At 46.9% G+C, this 15,782-nt stretch overlaps 1 protein-coding gene across 1 annotated transcript in view; it reads left to right on the forward strand.

The window, feature by feature from the left end:
* The window catches only part of pcdh15b (protocadherin-related 15b), an 831,732-nt gene that overhangs the window by 751,156 nt on the left and 64,794 nt on the right, over positions 1–15,782 (forward strand). The window contains exons 30-31 of the mRNA XM_059948101.1: positions 5,317–5,493; positions 11,264–11,482. Of these exons, the coding sequence (XP_059804084.1) occupies positions 5,317–5,493; positions 11,264–11,482 (396 nt within the window). The remainder of the gene's footprint in view (positions 1–5,316; positions 5,494–11,263; positions 11,483–15,782) is intronic.

The following is a 15,782-nucleotide window of genomic DNA, read 5'->3' on the forward strand; positions in this document are numbered from 1 at the left end:
CTGTCTTCTGTGGACAACCAGTTCCAAATCCAAGCAGCCAAGTTTCCTTGGATACCATGGCCTTGGGGATTCATCCACCCTAATTTACCTGAAGATAGCAAACGCTTTCTCTGTAATCTGTGTAGGGTCTATGACCTCACTGTTGCTTTGCCTCCCTTCTGTACACTCTGTGTCCATCCCCCAAGTAAATACAGATGCAAAAAATCAGTTTAAGATTTCCCCCATCTCATTCAGCTCCATGCATAGATTAGCACTCTGATTTTCCAGAGGCCCAATTTTGACTCTTGCAATTCTTTAGCTCTTATATATCTGCAGAAGTCCTTAGGATTCTCATTCACCTTGTCTGTCATGCCTTTTTTATAGCCCTCCAGATTTCCTTCTTTAATGTTCTCTTGCATTTCTTACACTCCTCAGGTGGCTCATTTGTTACCTGCCTATACCTGCTATGCCCCTCCTTTCTCTTAACCATGCATCAATATTCAAGTTTGTTGATGAATCAGCATATGGGGGGAGCTTGAAAATCAGGCAACAACAACCTCTCACGCAGTGTCAGCAAGACCAAGGAGCTGATCGTAGACTTAACGAGGGGGAAACCAGAGGTCCATGAGCCAGTCATTATTGGAGAATCTCAGGTGGGGAGGGTTAGCAACTTTAAATTCCTAGGTGTTATTATTTTGGAGGATTTGTCATGGGCCTAGAACATAAGTGAAATTGCGAAAAAAGCACTGCAGCATCTCTACTTCCTTGGCAGTTTGTGTAAGTTCGGCCCAGTATATCACAGGTAAAACCCTCCCAATCATCGAGCACATCTACATGAAGCAGTGTCGTAGGGGGGCAGTGTCCATCAGCAGGGATTGCCACAAGTCATGCTTTCTTCTTGCTGTTGCCTCAGGAGTCGCACCACCGGGTTCAAGAGCAGTCACTCCCCCTTGGGCAATTGAACAAAAGGGGTTAACCTCTCAACTTCACTTGCCCCCTCATTGAAATGTTCCTACAACCAGGGTTGCTTACCCTCCTACTGAAGAATGCTGTGGACTCAATCCAAGATATCCCTGACCCTGGCATACTGGAGGCAACATAGCATCCGGGGATCTCATTCTTGTCCACCGTACTTCCTTTCTGTTCCCCTAAGCAATGAACCCCCTATCACTACCTTCCTTTCTGAGCCAGAATCAGTACCAGAGACCTGACTCCTGATTCCACTCCTAGGTCGTCATCCCCCCCACCCCCCAACAGTATCCACTACTTATCCTCTTTTGCCCTCCTGATGGTCGCCCAGTTACCTGTGTCCTACATCTTGGGTGTAATTACCACCCTGTAGGTCCTGTCTATCAACCCCTCAGCCTCCTGAATGATCCAGAGTCTGTCCACTTTCAGCTCCCAATTTCTTAATACAGTCTGTTAGAAGCTGCAGCTGGATGATCTTAGTGCAAGTGTAGTCATCAGGGACTCTGGTGGTCTCCTTGCCTTCCCACATCCTGCAAGAGAAGCATTCCGCTATCCTGTCTGGCACCCTCACAGCCTTAAATGTGTAGTAAGATGGAAAGAATAAATAATGAAAATCTATCTAACTATGGCCTACGCCTCCCCTCACCGAAGCCTTGATGAGGCAAAGCCTTAGCTCCTCCACTCTAACACTGGCCCACTCACACATTGCCTGCTCTGCTTAAACTTGTCTTCTTTTTATAGGACCTTGCCAAGTGCCTAATCCAATGTCTCCTCAGGAATTCTGGTGCACAAAATGTGCTAAGTGCCCCAACTCGCTTCTTCCCAACTCTCTCTCCCACTAGGCAATCCAATGTCTCCTCGGGCACTGTAGCTCATAAAATGTGCCGATTGCTCCCGCTCACTTCTTTTTAACTCTCCCTCCCTCTGCGCCATCCAGTATGATACAAGACAGCGGCCTATGTCGGTCGTCTCACCACACTGATGTTTTAGAATGGATTTTTCAAACAAGGTTGTTGGGCTAAACCTCTGTGACTATGAGAGCAAATAAGAAGAGTCCCCTGTTGTAGTCAATGCTTATCACAGCTGGTTGTCTTATTTCACCACTTAATTAGGAACCTTGCTGTTGGAGCAGGTGAACAGAGCAGAGCACAGCTGTGTCAGTTTTGGCCAGCAGCTTTCATAACTCCTCATAAGCACATCTTAAACTCCACATAAAAAATACTTGAATTTTTACCAAGGAATATTAAAATGTGCAAAATTGTGGAATGAGCTGCTTATTAATTTGAAATGTCTATTTAAACAAAACCGTCAACATGGCCACACTCAGTGAAAGGAGCAGAATTAGGCCATTCAGCCCTTTGAGTGTGCTCCGCCATTCAGTCATGGCTGATTTATTATCCCCTCTCAACCCCATTTTACTGCCTTCTCCCCTTTAGGTATATTTGAGCTTCAGTTTTAATTATCTCAGTCTCCAAAAACAAAACGCGGCAAGGTTAAATTTAGACTGAGCCAGCATAGTGCCATGAGCACATTCCATTCACCCATAACACCATTTCATCAAGCCAGCCTAGGATCCTACTGTAGCTGGGCATTCATCATTGGGTACTGCAGACTGATTTTAAGTAGGAGGTGAGATGTACAGGTTGTGAAACCCTATTGTGTGAGGCACAGATAGTCATGCGAGTATTTCAAAATTAACTTATTAAATCTCTGCTAGACCGTGTCAAGTGCCGTGCTATTGGTAGTCTTGTAATACAACTATCCTCTAACTTATTCCTGAAGCTGCTTGAATGGCAAAAGCACCTTGAGGATTGCTGAGCAAATACTACTTATAAAAGTTTATTGAAACTAAGCATGTCCAAAATAATGTAATATAAATATGAACACTACAAATATTATATATTATATACAGAAGATAATATATGAAACTACTGAAAATTATTTGATATAAAATACTAGACCTTTGTAATCTCAATCATGGATTGTATTAGTTCTTAACTGTAACCTATTATTGATTCTGTACAGGCAATCAACTTTGCCTCCAAGTACCCTTTCAAATACTATTAATTCCCTAACTCTAAATAATCTTGACATAACTCTCCCTGGTAGTCACTCAGAATGTGCTGTAGTCCTGCTCATAGTTTTCTGCAAGTTTCTAAGATCTTAAACCCAGAATAACACACACCAAATGCGAAAGGAACTCAGCAAGACAGGGTGATCCATGAAGAGAAAGAAACAGTCGACACTTCAGACTAGACCCTTCCTCAGGACCCACATGTTGTTGGTTTACAATATGTTCCTCCATAGATGCTGCCTGACATACTGAGTTCCTCCAGAATTTTGCGTGTGTAGCTCAAGATTTCCAGCGCCTGCAGAATCTCTTGCATTTCCCCAAACCCTATTTTTTTTACAAAAGGAAATTGCACTCATGGCAATTTCTTTGACACAAACTCCCCTTTGATTGTTTCATTATTATCACGTTTATCTGTGTACCATGAATTGTTGGAAACAGGAAAGCTTGATATTCACTTATAGTCTTAGCATAATGAAGATGTTTTGACTGTGAAAAATGTTTGTGCTCATCTGCAATTTAAAAGGTTAGTGAAAGGCTTTCAGCAGTGACAGTTCTGATGTTTACCACTTCTAAAGGTCTGTTGGGACCAGGTGCAGATGATTTGTCAGCATCCTCATTAACTTTAAATTCTTGGTGACATCACCATTTTGCAGGAGGCCACAGAAAAAACTTGAATAAACAAATTCTTCAAGATTTCTTTACAGCTTACTGCCTGTTTTAACAGTTCAACTCAGATCTTTCAGTTCCCTAGAGCATATTAATTAATTTTTATAAGGAGAAGCACTGTTGACGTTTTGGGCCGAGACCCTTCGTCAGGACTAACTGAAAGGAAAGATAGTAAGAGATTTGAAAGTAGTGGGGGGAGGGGGAAATGCAAAATGATAGGAGAAGACTGGAGGGAGTGGGATGAAGCTAGGAGCTGGAAAGGTGATTGGTGAAAGTGATACCGAGCTGGAAAAGGGAAAGGATCATGGGACGGGAGGCCTCGGGAGAAAGAAAGTGGGGGGGAAGCACCAGAGGGAGATGAAGAACAGGCAAACAACTAAATATGTCAGGGATGGGGAAAGAAGGGGATGAGGGGCATTAATGGAAGTTAGAGAACTCAATGTTCATGCCATTAGGTTGGAGGCTACCCAGCCGGTATACAAGGTGTTGTTCCTTCAACCTGAGTTTGGATTCATTTTGACAGTAGAGGAGGCCATGGATAGACATATCAGAATGGGAATGGGACATGGAATTAAAATGTGTGGCCACTACCTCCCTCCTGGCACTTATCCTTGTAAGCAGAACAAGTGCTACACCTGCCCATACACTTCCTCCCTCACCACCATTCAGGGCCTCAGACAGTCCTTCCAGATGAGGTGACACTTCACCTGTGAGTCGGCTGGTGTGGTATACTGCGTCCGGTGCTCCCAGTGTGGCCTTTTATATATTGGTGAGACCCGACGCAGACTGGGTGTCCATTTCGCTGAACACCTACGCTCAGTCCGCCAGAGAAAGCAGGACCACACATTGACCACACATTTTAATTCCACGTCCCACCAATCACCTTTCCAGCCCCTAGCTTCCTCCCACCCCTTCCGGTCTTCTCCTATCATTTCACATTTCCCCCTCCCCCCACTACTTTCAAATCTCTTACTATCTTTCCTTTCAGTTAGTCTTGATGAAGGGTCTCGGCCCGAAACGTCGACAGTGCTTCTCCTTATAGATGCTGCCTGGCCTGCTGCGTTCCACCAGCATTTTGTGTGTGTTGTTGTTTGAATTCCCAGCATCTGCAGATTTCCTCGTGTTTGTTAATTATTTTTTGGTCTTTTTGGATACTTCTGGTGCATCATACTTTGGTTAAACATTCTTGCTAACTGTATCTGTCCAAGCTTCACAAGAAGCCCTTCATTCTAGCTATCTCCAGCCTTGCCTCTATATCTGAGCACTGTCAACACCTGCTGAAGCCCTTTCTTAGTGCTGAAGTTCATTCAAGGGCTGTCAGTGAGACCCCAGAATCTTACTACTCCTACACCATTTCCATCTCCCACTTGCTAGTTCTGACATCAGCCTGGCCAGTTTTGTGTAAGAAACAATGGTGAACTATTTAAACTACACATGGGTCGCTCACCTGATTCCCTGAAAGGGTTTCCTTCCTGCCTTGGTTCCCATTTGCCGTTCACAACCTGCTTCATCTTCTGGTTGGATCCCCATAAATATTGTTTACAATCTTCAGGTAAAACATGATGACATAAAGTTCTTCCAAGATGTGAATACTTCATTGCTATTTTTAATCAAATCTGTGTTCTCAGAATTTTGGAGCGTTATGTGCAGGATCAAATTCCAGGTGCAAAAGTAGTGGTGGACTCCATTGGACCTCGGAGGCATGGGGATGGCTTTCAGGAAGAGGATTACTCCAAGTCAGATCTCATGGTTTATGCCATAGACCCACTGACAAACAGAGCAATATCAAGGAATGAGCTTTTCAAGTAAGTATAATGCAGTGATAAATGTTTTAAAATTTGATTAATAGCCACGAAGCAGACTTTTCCATCAGCTCCTTTAGTTATCTTCAGTTAGCATTGTTAACCGTATATAGATTATCCCCTTTATATAAATTCTGTACATTGACCGTGCTTTCAATTTAGCTTAAATTGAAAGCACAGTCAATGTGCAAGTTTTATATAAAGGGGGTGATCTATATTAGATTAAATGGGCTTATTGATAGTGATAACTACATGATGCCCAGTAGATTCCAACCATGATCTTAATTGGGATGTTAAGTGAGTTAAAGTAACAACAGCTGAACAACATTGAAATTCATTCTGTTCACCGTTTTACTATTACAGATTTAAATTCTTGAAGGAAGACATGTTTTACCAACGTATTTTATGTAATATAAATATAAATCTTACAAGCATCAGAAATGGAAGCTTTACACTCTGAAATTTTATTTTCATTAGTCTATAATAAGCACAAACTTGTCATGTCAGCAACACACATGCAATTTCATCTTCCAATGGGATTCATAAATAATGATCTTTGTCCTATCAAACAATGAACAGCTTTCAGATATGGACCTCTGAGAGTTGCCTGCTCCGTGCTCATTTGTAATCACTTCAGCATACCGGCATCATCCACTGGATGTTTACAAGATGTGATGATTATCTTTTCTTCAGTATCTTTTTTAATGAGACAAGAAGAGAGTTAATTTAAATGTACTGCAGATTTCCAATTTATATAAAAACAGTGTGTTTATTAAAAATATCCTGGGAACTGTCCAATAGTCTATACTCAAAGCAGTGTTCCAATATGCTCATTAATGAGATATGTGGAGTGTACTCTCTGCTATTGTTGAGCAACAATGATGATCATTAAAACTGGAGAAGAAGCAATAATTAAGTTTGAAGCATCATTGTATTTCTTAACTATTTTTGTATAACTTCCTGACAGAAGAGAGTCTCTAGAATTGAGTACCTACACATTCAAGTGCTCATCAGTCAGAATACCATCCAGCAAATTTCTTAAGTAATGAGATTAGTATCTTAGTTGACTGGATAACCTCCAAGGTGAGAACATATGGTTGACTGAAAGATTTTAAACAGGACATCTAACTTAAAGAAAAAAACTTCATATAATTATATCAAAATGGTGACAAGTCAGAAGACTGGACCGAATATAATACAGCATAGATTCAGTGAAAGGTTAGGGAGGAGGAGAACTTGGAGTACAAATGTAAAGAACTGGAAATGTTATTACGTTCTCTGACTTTTCACTTCTTCTCACCTGCCTATTACTATTACTTCCCCTGGGTCCCCTTTTCCTTCCCCTTCTCCTATTGTCCACTCTCTTCTCCTATCAGATTATTTCTTCTCCAACCCTTGACCCTTCCCTCCCTCCTGGCTTCACCTATCACATTCCAGCTAACCTCTTTCCCCTCTCCCCATCTTTTTCTTCAGTCATATTCCCCCTTCCTTCTCAGTCCAATGGAGGGTCTCGGCGAGAAATGGCAACTGTTTACTCTTCTCTAGAGATGCTGAATTCCTCCAGCATTTTGTGTGTGCTACTTTGGATTTCCAGACTTTCTCATATCTGTTTAAAAAAAAAGTTACTATGAGTTTCTATAGATGATTAAAGAGATACAAAGTCTTATAGAAAGAGTTGGTCTTCTGGAAAATAGATCAGGAAAATTATGATTTAAACAGGTTTTTCGCTGTATAAAGTAAGTAACATCCAATAAATTGCTGTTACTTAGGAACTAAATGGGAAGGGGGAGCTCTGGAAAACTCCAACCTTCTGAAATATGGTACTGAGCAATTGCTGGTTCAGAGTGATCGACTTCATATTAGTGTCTTACAAGAAACTAAAGAAGCTTTTTTTGAATTTAGAATTCTGTCAGGAAGTTATACACAAATAGTTAAGAAATACAATGATGCTTCAGACTTAATTATTGCTTCTTCTCCAGTTTTAAGAAGCTAAAGAAACTTCTAAAGAAGTTAAGCCTTTATTCTTTGGAGCGTAGAAGGTTGAGGGGGTACTTGATAGAGGTATTTAAAATTATGAGGGGGATAGATAGAGTTGATGTGGATAGGCTTTTTCCATTGAGAGCAGGGGAGAGTCAAACAAAAGGACATGAGTTGAGAGTTAGGGGGCAAAAGTTTAGGGGTAACAAAAGGGGGAATTTCTTTACTCAGACAGTGGTAGCTGTGTGGAATGAGCTTCCAGTAGAAGTGATAGAGGCAGGTTCGGTATCGTCATTTAAAGTAAAATTGGATAGTTATATGGACAGGAAAGAAATGTAAGGAGTACAGGAGCCTAATGATTGAAGGGTCATGACTGTTCCTGAACCTGGGTGTATGGGACCTAAAGCTGTTCTACCTCTTTCCCAATGGAAACAGTGAGAAGAGAGGACATTCTGTATGGTGTGGGTCCTTGATGAAAGATGCTACTTCCTGTGGTAGCAGTCCTTGTAGATATGCTCAATGAGAAGGAGGGCTTTTCCTGCGATGGACTGGGTTCCATCGATCACTTTTTGTAGGCTTTTCCATTTATGGGCATTGGTGTTTCCATACCAGCCTGTGATGTAACCAGTCAGGATAGTCTTCACTGTGCATCGGTAGAGATTTGTTAAAGTTTTAGAACACATGCCAAATCTGCAAAACCTTTAAGAAAGTAGAGCTTTTATCGTGCCTTCTTTGAGTTGGTCCCAGGACAGATCCTCTGAAATGATAAAGCTAAAGAATTTTAAATTACCTACCCTGTCCATCTCCAATCGCCTAATTACTAGCTGATGGACTTCTAGTTTCTTCTTCCTGTAGTCAGTAATCAGCTCTGGTTTTGCCAGATCAGTTTCGGGATTTCAACTTTTTAAAATTTATATAAATGACTTGCAGGAAGACATCAATGTTTGCTGATTTTGCTGATGACACAAAGATGGGTAGAAAGTTTGAAGAGGCCATTGAGAGGCGGCAAAGGATTGATTGATTATGTAGGTAAAGAGTTGGCAAATGGAATATCCTGTGGGAAAAAATGAAATTAACCATTTTTGCATGTAAACAAAAAACATATTATCTAAATGCTGAGAGATTACAGAAAACACAAAGTGCACTGCAGATGCTGTGGTCAAATCAAGACGGCCAAAATGCTGGATGAACTCAGCAGGTCAGGCAGCATCCATTGAAATGAGCAGTCAACGTTTCGGGTCGAGACCCTTCGTCAGGACTAAAGAAGGAGGGGGCAGGGGGCCTATAAAGAAGGTGTGGGGAGGATGGAAAACCAATCAGAGGAAAGATCAAGGGGTGGGGGAGGGGAAGCAGGGAGGAGCTAGGCAGGAGAGGTGAAGAAGGAATCTAAGGGTAAAGCACTATGGGTAATAGAAGAAGGCAGAGTCATGAGAGGTGATACACAGCTAGAAGAGGAGACAGAGTGAAGGTGGGATGGGAGAAGGGAGAGGGAGGGAATTACCGGAAGTTGGGGAATTCGATGTTCATACCAAGGGGCTGGAGACCACCCAGATGGTATATGAGATGTTGTTCCTCCAACCTGAGTTTGGCCTCATCATGGCAGTAGAGGAGGCCATGTATGGACATAACCAAATGGGAATGTGAAGCAGAGTTAAAGGGAGACCTGACGCAGATTGGGGGACTGCTTTGTCGAGCACCTACGCTCTGTCCACCACAACAGAAAGGATCTCCCGGTTGCCACTCACTTCAACTCTGCTTCATATTCCCATTCGGATATGTTCATACATGGCCTCCTCTACTGCCATGATGAGGCCAAACTCAGGTTGGAGGAACAACATCTCATATACCGACTGGGTGGTCTCCAGCCCCTTGGTAAGAACATCGAATTCTCCAACTTCCGGTAATTCCCTCCCTCTCCCTTCCCCCATCCCACCTTCACTCTGACTCCTCTTCTAGCTGCCTATCACCTCTCTCATGACTCTGCCTTCTTCTACAACCCATAGTGCTTTCCCCTTAGATTCCTTCTTCACCTCTCCTGCCTATCCCCTCCCTGCTTCCCCTCCCCCACCCCTTGATCTTTCCTCTGATTGGTTTTCTACCCTCCCCCCATCTTCTTTATGGGGCCCCTGCCCCCTCCTTCTTTAGTCCTGACGAAGGGTCTCGACCTGAAACATTGACTGCTCTTTTCAACAAATGCTGCCCGACCTGCTGAGTTCATCCAGCACTTTTTGTATGAGAGATTACAGAACCTGAGCTGTAATGGATAGGGCTGCATTAGTGGATCATTTTCCACAGGTACAGTGAATAACCTGGAAAGCTAATGGGATGCAACACTGAGGGGGGTTGGGTCATGCTTCAGTTGTGATGAGAACAGATAAGGAGTACTGTGTTTGGAGTTGGTATCCTTATTTGAAGAAGATGTTATTGCATTGGAAGCAGTTCAGAGAAGATTTACTGGAGTGATATGTGGAATGAGCAATGAGGAAGGTTAGAGAGGACAGGTTTCTATCCACTGAAGTTTGAAAGAGTAACAAAGGCATGAATTAAACATCCTGAGTTGTCTTGACAGGATGGGCGTGGAGGAGCTGCTGAAGGTGACAATTCTAAAAATTAAACATTGCCTGTTTAAAGCAGAGATAAGGTCTTCTTTATTCAGTCAATTGTGAGTCTTTTAAGCCCTCTTCACTCGGGGTGGTGGAAGCAATTTTTCAATATTTTAAGGTCGCAGAGAAGGATTCATGAAAAACAGAGTGAAAGGTTACCAGGGTTACGGGAGTAAGGAGTGAATTGTACAATCAGATCAGCCATGATATTATGGGATGGCAGTCTCGAAGAGCCAAGTGTCTCACTTCTGCCCCTAGTATGTAAATTTGTATGAAGTTCAAATGTCTCTTTCCACTTTCTCTAAATACCCCACAAGACGCTCTTGCTCCCTTGTATCACCATGTGCCTGGCAGGCTGGGATAAATGAATTAATTATGAGACAATTAGTTACACTTCACTGCTGGGCAAATTGTTGGAATCCCATTCGAAAAGACTTAACTAATTTGCTTACTTAAAAAGAATTTCCACATTTTACATCTAATCCTCCTACCTATTATGTTAAGTTTCTGCCCAAATTACTTTGAAGTAAGTTAATTCACATGCTGAAACCTCAGGATCCTGAAGAAGTGCCTTGGCCCAAAACATTGACTGTTTTTTTTCTTTTCCATAGATGCTGCCTGACCTGCTGAGTTCCTCCAGCATTTTGTGTGAACAGTCCCTTGCTTCTGATTTCCACTTATTCCACTTATGTAATGAAATACCGTGTTCCAAAGCTCATGCCTACACACATCCACAAAGCACAGACCTGTGGTCGATGACCAACTCATGTAGAGAAAACCAGGAACCTAATATTGAGCTTAAACTTTGAAGTTACTGAGGGGTTCTACACAGATCATGGGAGTCCACATACAGTGTAATTCCTTGCCCCTCTCATCTTCAGAGATAGCTGTACACTTGCATCGTCAGGATTTCTCACTCCTTCTGATGTGTATCATGTGTTTCTTATTCCCTCTTCTGCGTCTTCATGCCCAAGTACATTACTCTGCAACTCCCAGTGTTAATTTTTAATTTTTAATTGCCCTGTGTGTGGTCATTACTCCAGTCTTCGCCTGCCAGTTTAATTCCATTCAAATTTTTTGCAGCATAAAAATTAAATAGTAAGTCAATTTGAGGCCAGTATAACATCAACATTATTTCTGTTCATAAAATATAAAGTTGTCTTTTATATTATCCTGATTTTTGTGATTTATAGATTCTTAGATGGGAAGCTGTTAGACATAAACAAAGACTTTCAGCCTTACTTGGGACAAGGAGGTCGCATTCTTGAAATTCGTACACCTGATGTGGTGGCAAATGTACAGAAGCAGGCACAGGCTGTGGGCTACACGGAAGGTGCTCTATTGGCTCTGGCGATTATTATCATCCTCTGTTGCTTGCCCGCAATTCTGATCGTTATGGTCACCTACAGGCAGTGAGTATACAACTAATACACTAGTATGTTGCGATTGTGATTTAATTCATTATTGCTTGAAATGGAGTATGCTTTCTATTATGTTGCCTTTAATCAGTGCTGGTTGCTTTGGCTGCAGTCTACCATCTCTACAGGATTTGTATGTGTCCCTTGATAAGGAAATGGGCAGGAAAAACATTGCAGACACCACCCAGCCTTTTCCAAAAGCTTCCTTCTGAAAACCACTATAGTGTGGCGACCCATTTCCTGGCACATCCGAACCGGCTCACAATTAGATAGCCTACGGGGGTTTGCGAGCACAGAGCTTTGGAGCCTCTGCGCCACAGGGGGCAGGTTGAGGGAGGCTTAAAAGTGAGGCTAGGGATTTCGAATAAAGTTTTTCCTTCGACTGCAGTTACCGACTCCAAGTCATAATTTTAGCGCTGCGTGTAGCACACCGCTACAATTGGTGACCCCGACGGTCCAAACGATTTTTGGACCAGAAATGACCGACGCCGCCTCTGTTCATGCGGTTTTGTTGAAACTGCCGGGTTTCTGGACACAGCGCCCGAACCTATGGTTCCAGCAAGCCGAAGCCCAATTCCACGTTCGCCGGATCACCTCAGAAGACGCCCGCTACTACTACGTGGTGAGCTCCCTCGACCAGGACACAGCGGCCCAGGTCACGGAGTTCGTACAGTCGCCCCCGGCAGACGGCAAGTACACGGAATTCAAAGCCCTGCTCCTCAGGACTTTCGGACTCTCACGGCGCGAGCGGGCTGCCCGTTTACTGCACCTGGATGGCTTGAGTGACAGACCTCCATCGGCTTTAATGAATGAGATGTTGTCTCTCGCCGACGGACACACACCCTGCCTCATGTTTGAGCAGGCATTCCTGGAGCAGCTGCCCGAGGACATACGCCTGCTACTGTCCGACGCGGATTTCAGTGACCCCCGGAAGATGGCAGCCCAGGCAGACTTGCTGTGGAACGCCAAAAAGGTGAGCGGGGCGTCCATCGCACAGATCTCCCAGCCACGCTCCCAGCAGCAAACCAGTCCAGGCCCGGCCGCAGAGCCAGCCAACCCCCGGCCCAATGAACACTGGTGCTTGTCGCCCACCCTGCAAGTTCCCGGGAAATGCCAGGGCCAGCCGCCGCTGATGGCTATGGCGGTTGGCCATCGGGATAGCCTCCTGTATGTGTGGGATAGAAGGTCGGGACGCCGGTTTTTGGTCGATACTGGGGCCGAGATCAGCGTTTTACCTCCGACGAGTTACGACATCCGCAGCAGGGCACCGGGTCCCCCCCTGAGGGCCGTGAATGGCAGCACAGTAAGGACCTATGGCACCCGTCAGGTGCAGCTACAGTTCGGCTCCAGCCAGTTCACGTGGGACTTCACACTGGCCGCCGTAGCCCAACCGCTTCTGGGTGTGGATTTTTTGCGAGCTCACAGCCTACTGGTCGACCTGCCCAGGAAGAGACTGGTCCACGCCAAGACCTTTCAGACATTCTCCCTGGGTGCAGCCCAGTTGCCAGCCCCTCACCTCGGCTCCATCACGCTGTCCGACAATGACTTCACCAGAGTCCTGGCGGATTTCCCATCAGTTCTGGCACCGCAGTTCACAGCGGCCATGCCCAGGCACGACGTACAGCAACACATCACGACCCAGGGACCACCCCTCCACGCCCGCGCTCGGCGGCTTCCCCCGGACAAGCTCCGACTGGCAAAGGAGGGGTTCCAGAGGATGGAGGAATTGGGGATCATCCGGCGGTCTGACAGCCCGTGGGCCTCCCCCCTGCACATGGTGCCCAAAGCGACGGGAGGCTGGAGACCGTGCGGCGACTACCGCAGGCTGAACAAGGCTACCACACCGGATCGCTACCCTGTGCCGCACATTCAGGACTTTGCAGCGAACCTGCACGGTGCACGGATCTTCTCCAAGGTAGACCTCGTCCGAGGGTACCATCAAATCCAGATGCATCCTGACGACGTCCCCAAAACGGCTCTCATCACCCCGTTTGGCCTTTTCGAGTTCCTCCGCATGCCGTTCGGCCTGAAGAATGCCGCACAGACGTTCCAGCGGTTAATGGACGCAGTGGGACGGGACCTGGACTTCGCGTTCATCTATTTGGATGACATCCTCATAGCCAGCAGCAGTCGTCAGGAGCATCTGTCCCACCTCCGTCAACTCTGCGCCCGACTGAGTGAGTACGGTCTTACAATCAACCCCGCCAAATGCCAGTTCGGATTCGATACCATTGACTTCCTGGGCCACAGGATTACTAAAGACGGGGCAACCCCTCTGCCCGCTAAGGTAGATGCGGTCCGCCACTTTCCCCGACCCACCACGATCAAAGGCCTTCAGGAATTCGTAGGTATGGTCAATTTCTACCGCCGCTTCCTCCCTTCAGCTGCCCGGATCATGCGCCCCCTGTTCGCCCTGATGTCGGGTCCGAGCAAGGACATTACCTGGGACGAGGAGTCCGCCGCCGCTTTCGTTCAAACGAAGGAAGCTTTGGCGAATGCCGCAATGCTAGTACATCCCAGAATGGACGCCCCTACCGCCCTCACAGTGGACGCATCTAACACGGCAGTCGGTGGGGTGCTGGAGCAACTCATCGCAGGTCGCTGGCAACCCCTGCCGTTTTTCAGCAAACACCTGCGGCCACCCGAGCTCAAGTACAGTGCTTTCGACCGGGAACTGTTGGCGCTCTACCTGGCAATCCGGCATTTCAGGTACTTCCTAGAAGGTCAGCCCTTCACCGCGTTCACGGACCACAAACCGCTTACCTTTGCGTTTACAAAAGCGTCCGACCCCTGGTCGTCCCGCCAGCAACGCCACCTGTCCTACATCTCTGAATACACGACGGATGTCCGGCACGTCTCGGGTAAGGACAATGTCATGGCGGATGCGCTCTCTCGCCCTACCGTTCATGCCCTTTCCCAAGGGGTAGACTTTGAGGCACTGGCAGAGGCGCAGCAGGCGGATGAGGAGATTCCGAGTTACAGAACCGCAGTCTCCGGTTTGCAGCTCCAGGACCTCCCCGTGGGCCCAGGTGAGAGGACCCTACTCTGTGACGTCGCCACCGGCCAGCCCCGTCCCGTCGTCCCGACAGCCTGGCGGCGCCGTGTTTTCAACTCCATTCATAATTTGGCGCATCCCTCCATCCGGACGACTGTCCGGATGGTTTCCAGCAGGTTCGTTTGGCACGGGCTCCGCAAACAGGTCAGTGAATGGGCCAAAACTTGCATGCACTGCCAGACGGCCAAGGTGCAGCGGCACACCAAAGCCCCACCGCAGCAGTTCCATCCCGCCCACCGGCGTTTCGACCACATTCATGTGGATATCGTGGGCCCCCTGCAAGAGTCGCGCGGAGCGCGTCACCTCCTGACTATCGTGGACTGGTTCACAAGATGGCCAGAGGCGGTCCCGCTCACCGACACCACCTCCGAATCTTGCGCCCGAGCCCAGATCGCCACCTGGATATCTCGCTTTGATGTTCCGGCCCACATTACCTCCGACAGAGGCGCCCAGTTCACCTCCAGCCTGTGGTCAGCTATGGCCAGCCTTTTGGGGACTCAGCTGCACCACACCACTGCCTACCACCCACAGTCGAACGGGCTAGTGGAGCGTTTCCACCGTCACCTGAAGTCGGCCCTCATGGCCCGCCTGCGAGGAGCCAACTGGGCGGACGAGCTTCCCTGGGTCCTACTCGGCATCCGCACAGCGCCCAAAGATGACCTGCACGCCTCGTCGGCCGAGTTGGTATACGGCGCGCCCCTGGTCATCCCCAGGGAGTTCCTACCAGCCCCACGGGGGCAAGAGGAAGATCCTGCAGCAGTCCTGGGCAGACTACGCGAGAAGCTTGATAACCTGGCCCCCATACCCACTTCACAGCACGGGCGGCACCCGACCTGCGTACCCAAAGACCTACAGAACTGTAAGTTTGTGTTTGTACGAAGGGGCGGGCATCGGCCACCGCTGCAGCGGCCATACGAGGGGCCGTTTATGGTGCTCCGGAACAACGGGTCCACGTTCGTGCTGGACGTTGGGGGGAAAGAGGAGGTTTTCACGGTGGACCGCCTCAAACCGGCCCGTGTGGACCTGGCGCAACCGGCCGAGTTTCCGGCACCTCGGCGCAGAGGCCGACCTCCCAAGCAGGTTCTGGCCCAGACTGTGGACATTGGGGGGTGTATCGCCGGTTCTGGGGGGGGGGTTATGTGGCGACCCATTTCCTGGCACATCCGAACCGGCTCACAATTAGATAGCCTATGGGGGTTTGCGAGCACAGAGCTTTGGAGCCTCTGCGCCACGGGGGGC

Source organism: Hypanus sabinus, chromosome 22 (assembly GCF_030144855.1).
Source record: "Hypanus sabinus isolate sHypSab1 chromosome 22, sHypSab1.hap1, whole genome shotgun sequence".
In the NCBI taxonomy this organism is placed as follows: domain Eukaryota; kingdom Metazoa; phylum Chordata; class Chondrichthyes; order Myliobatiformes; family Dasyatidae; genus Hypanus; species Hypanus sabinus.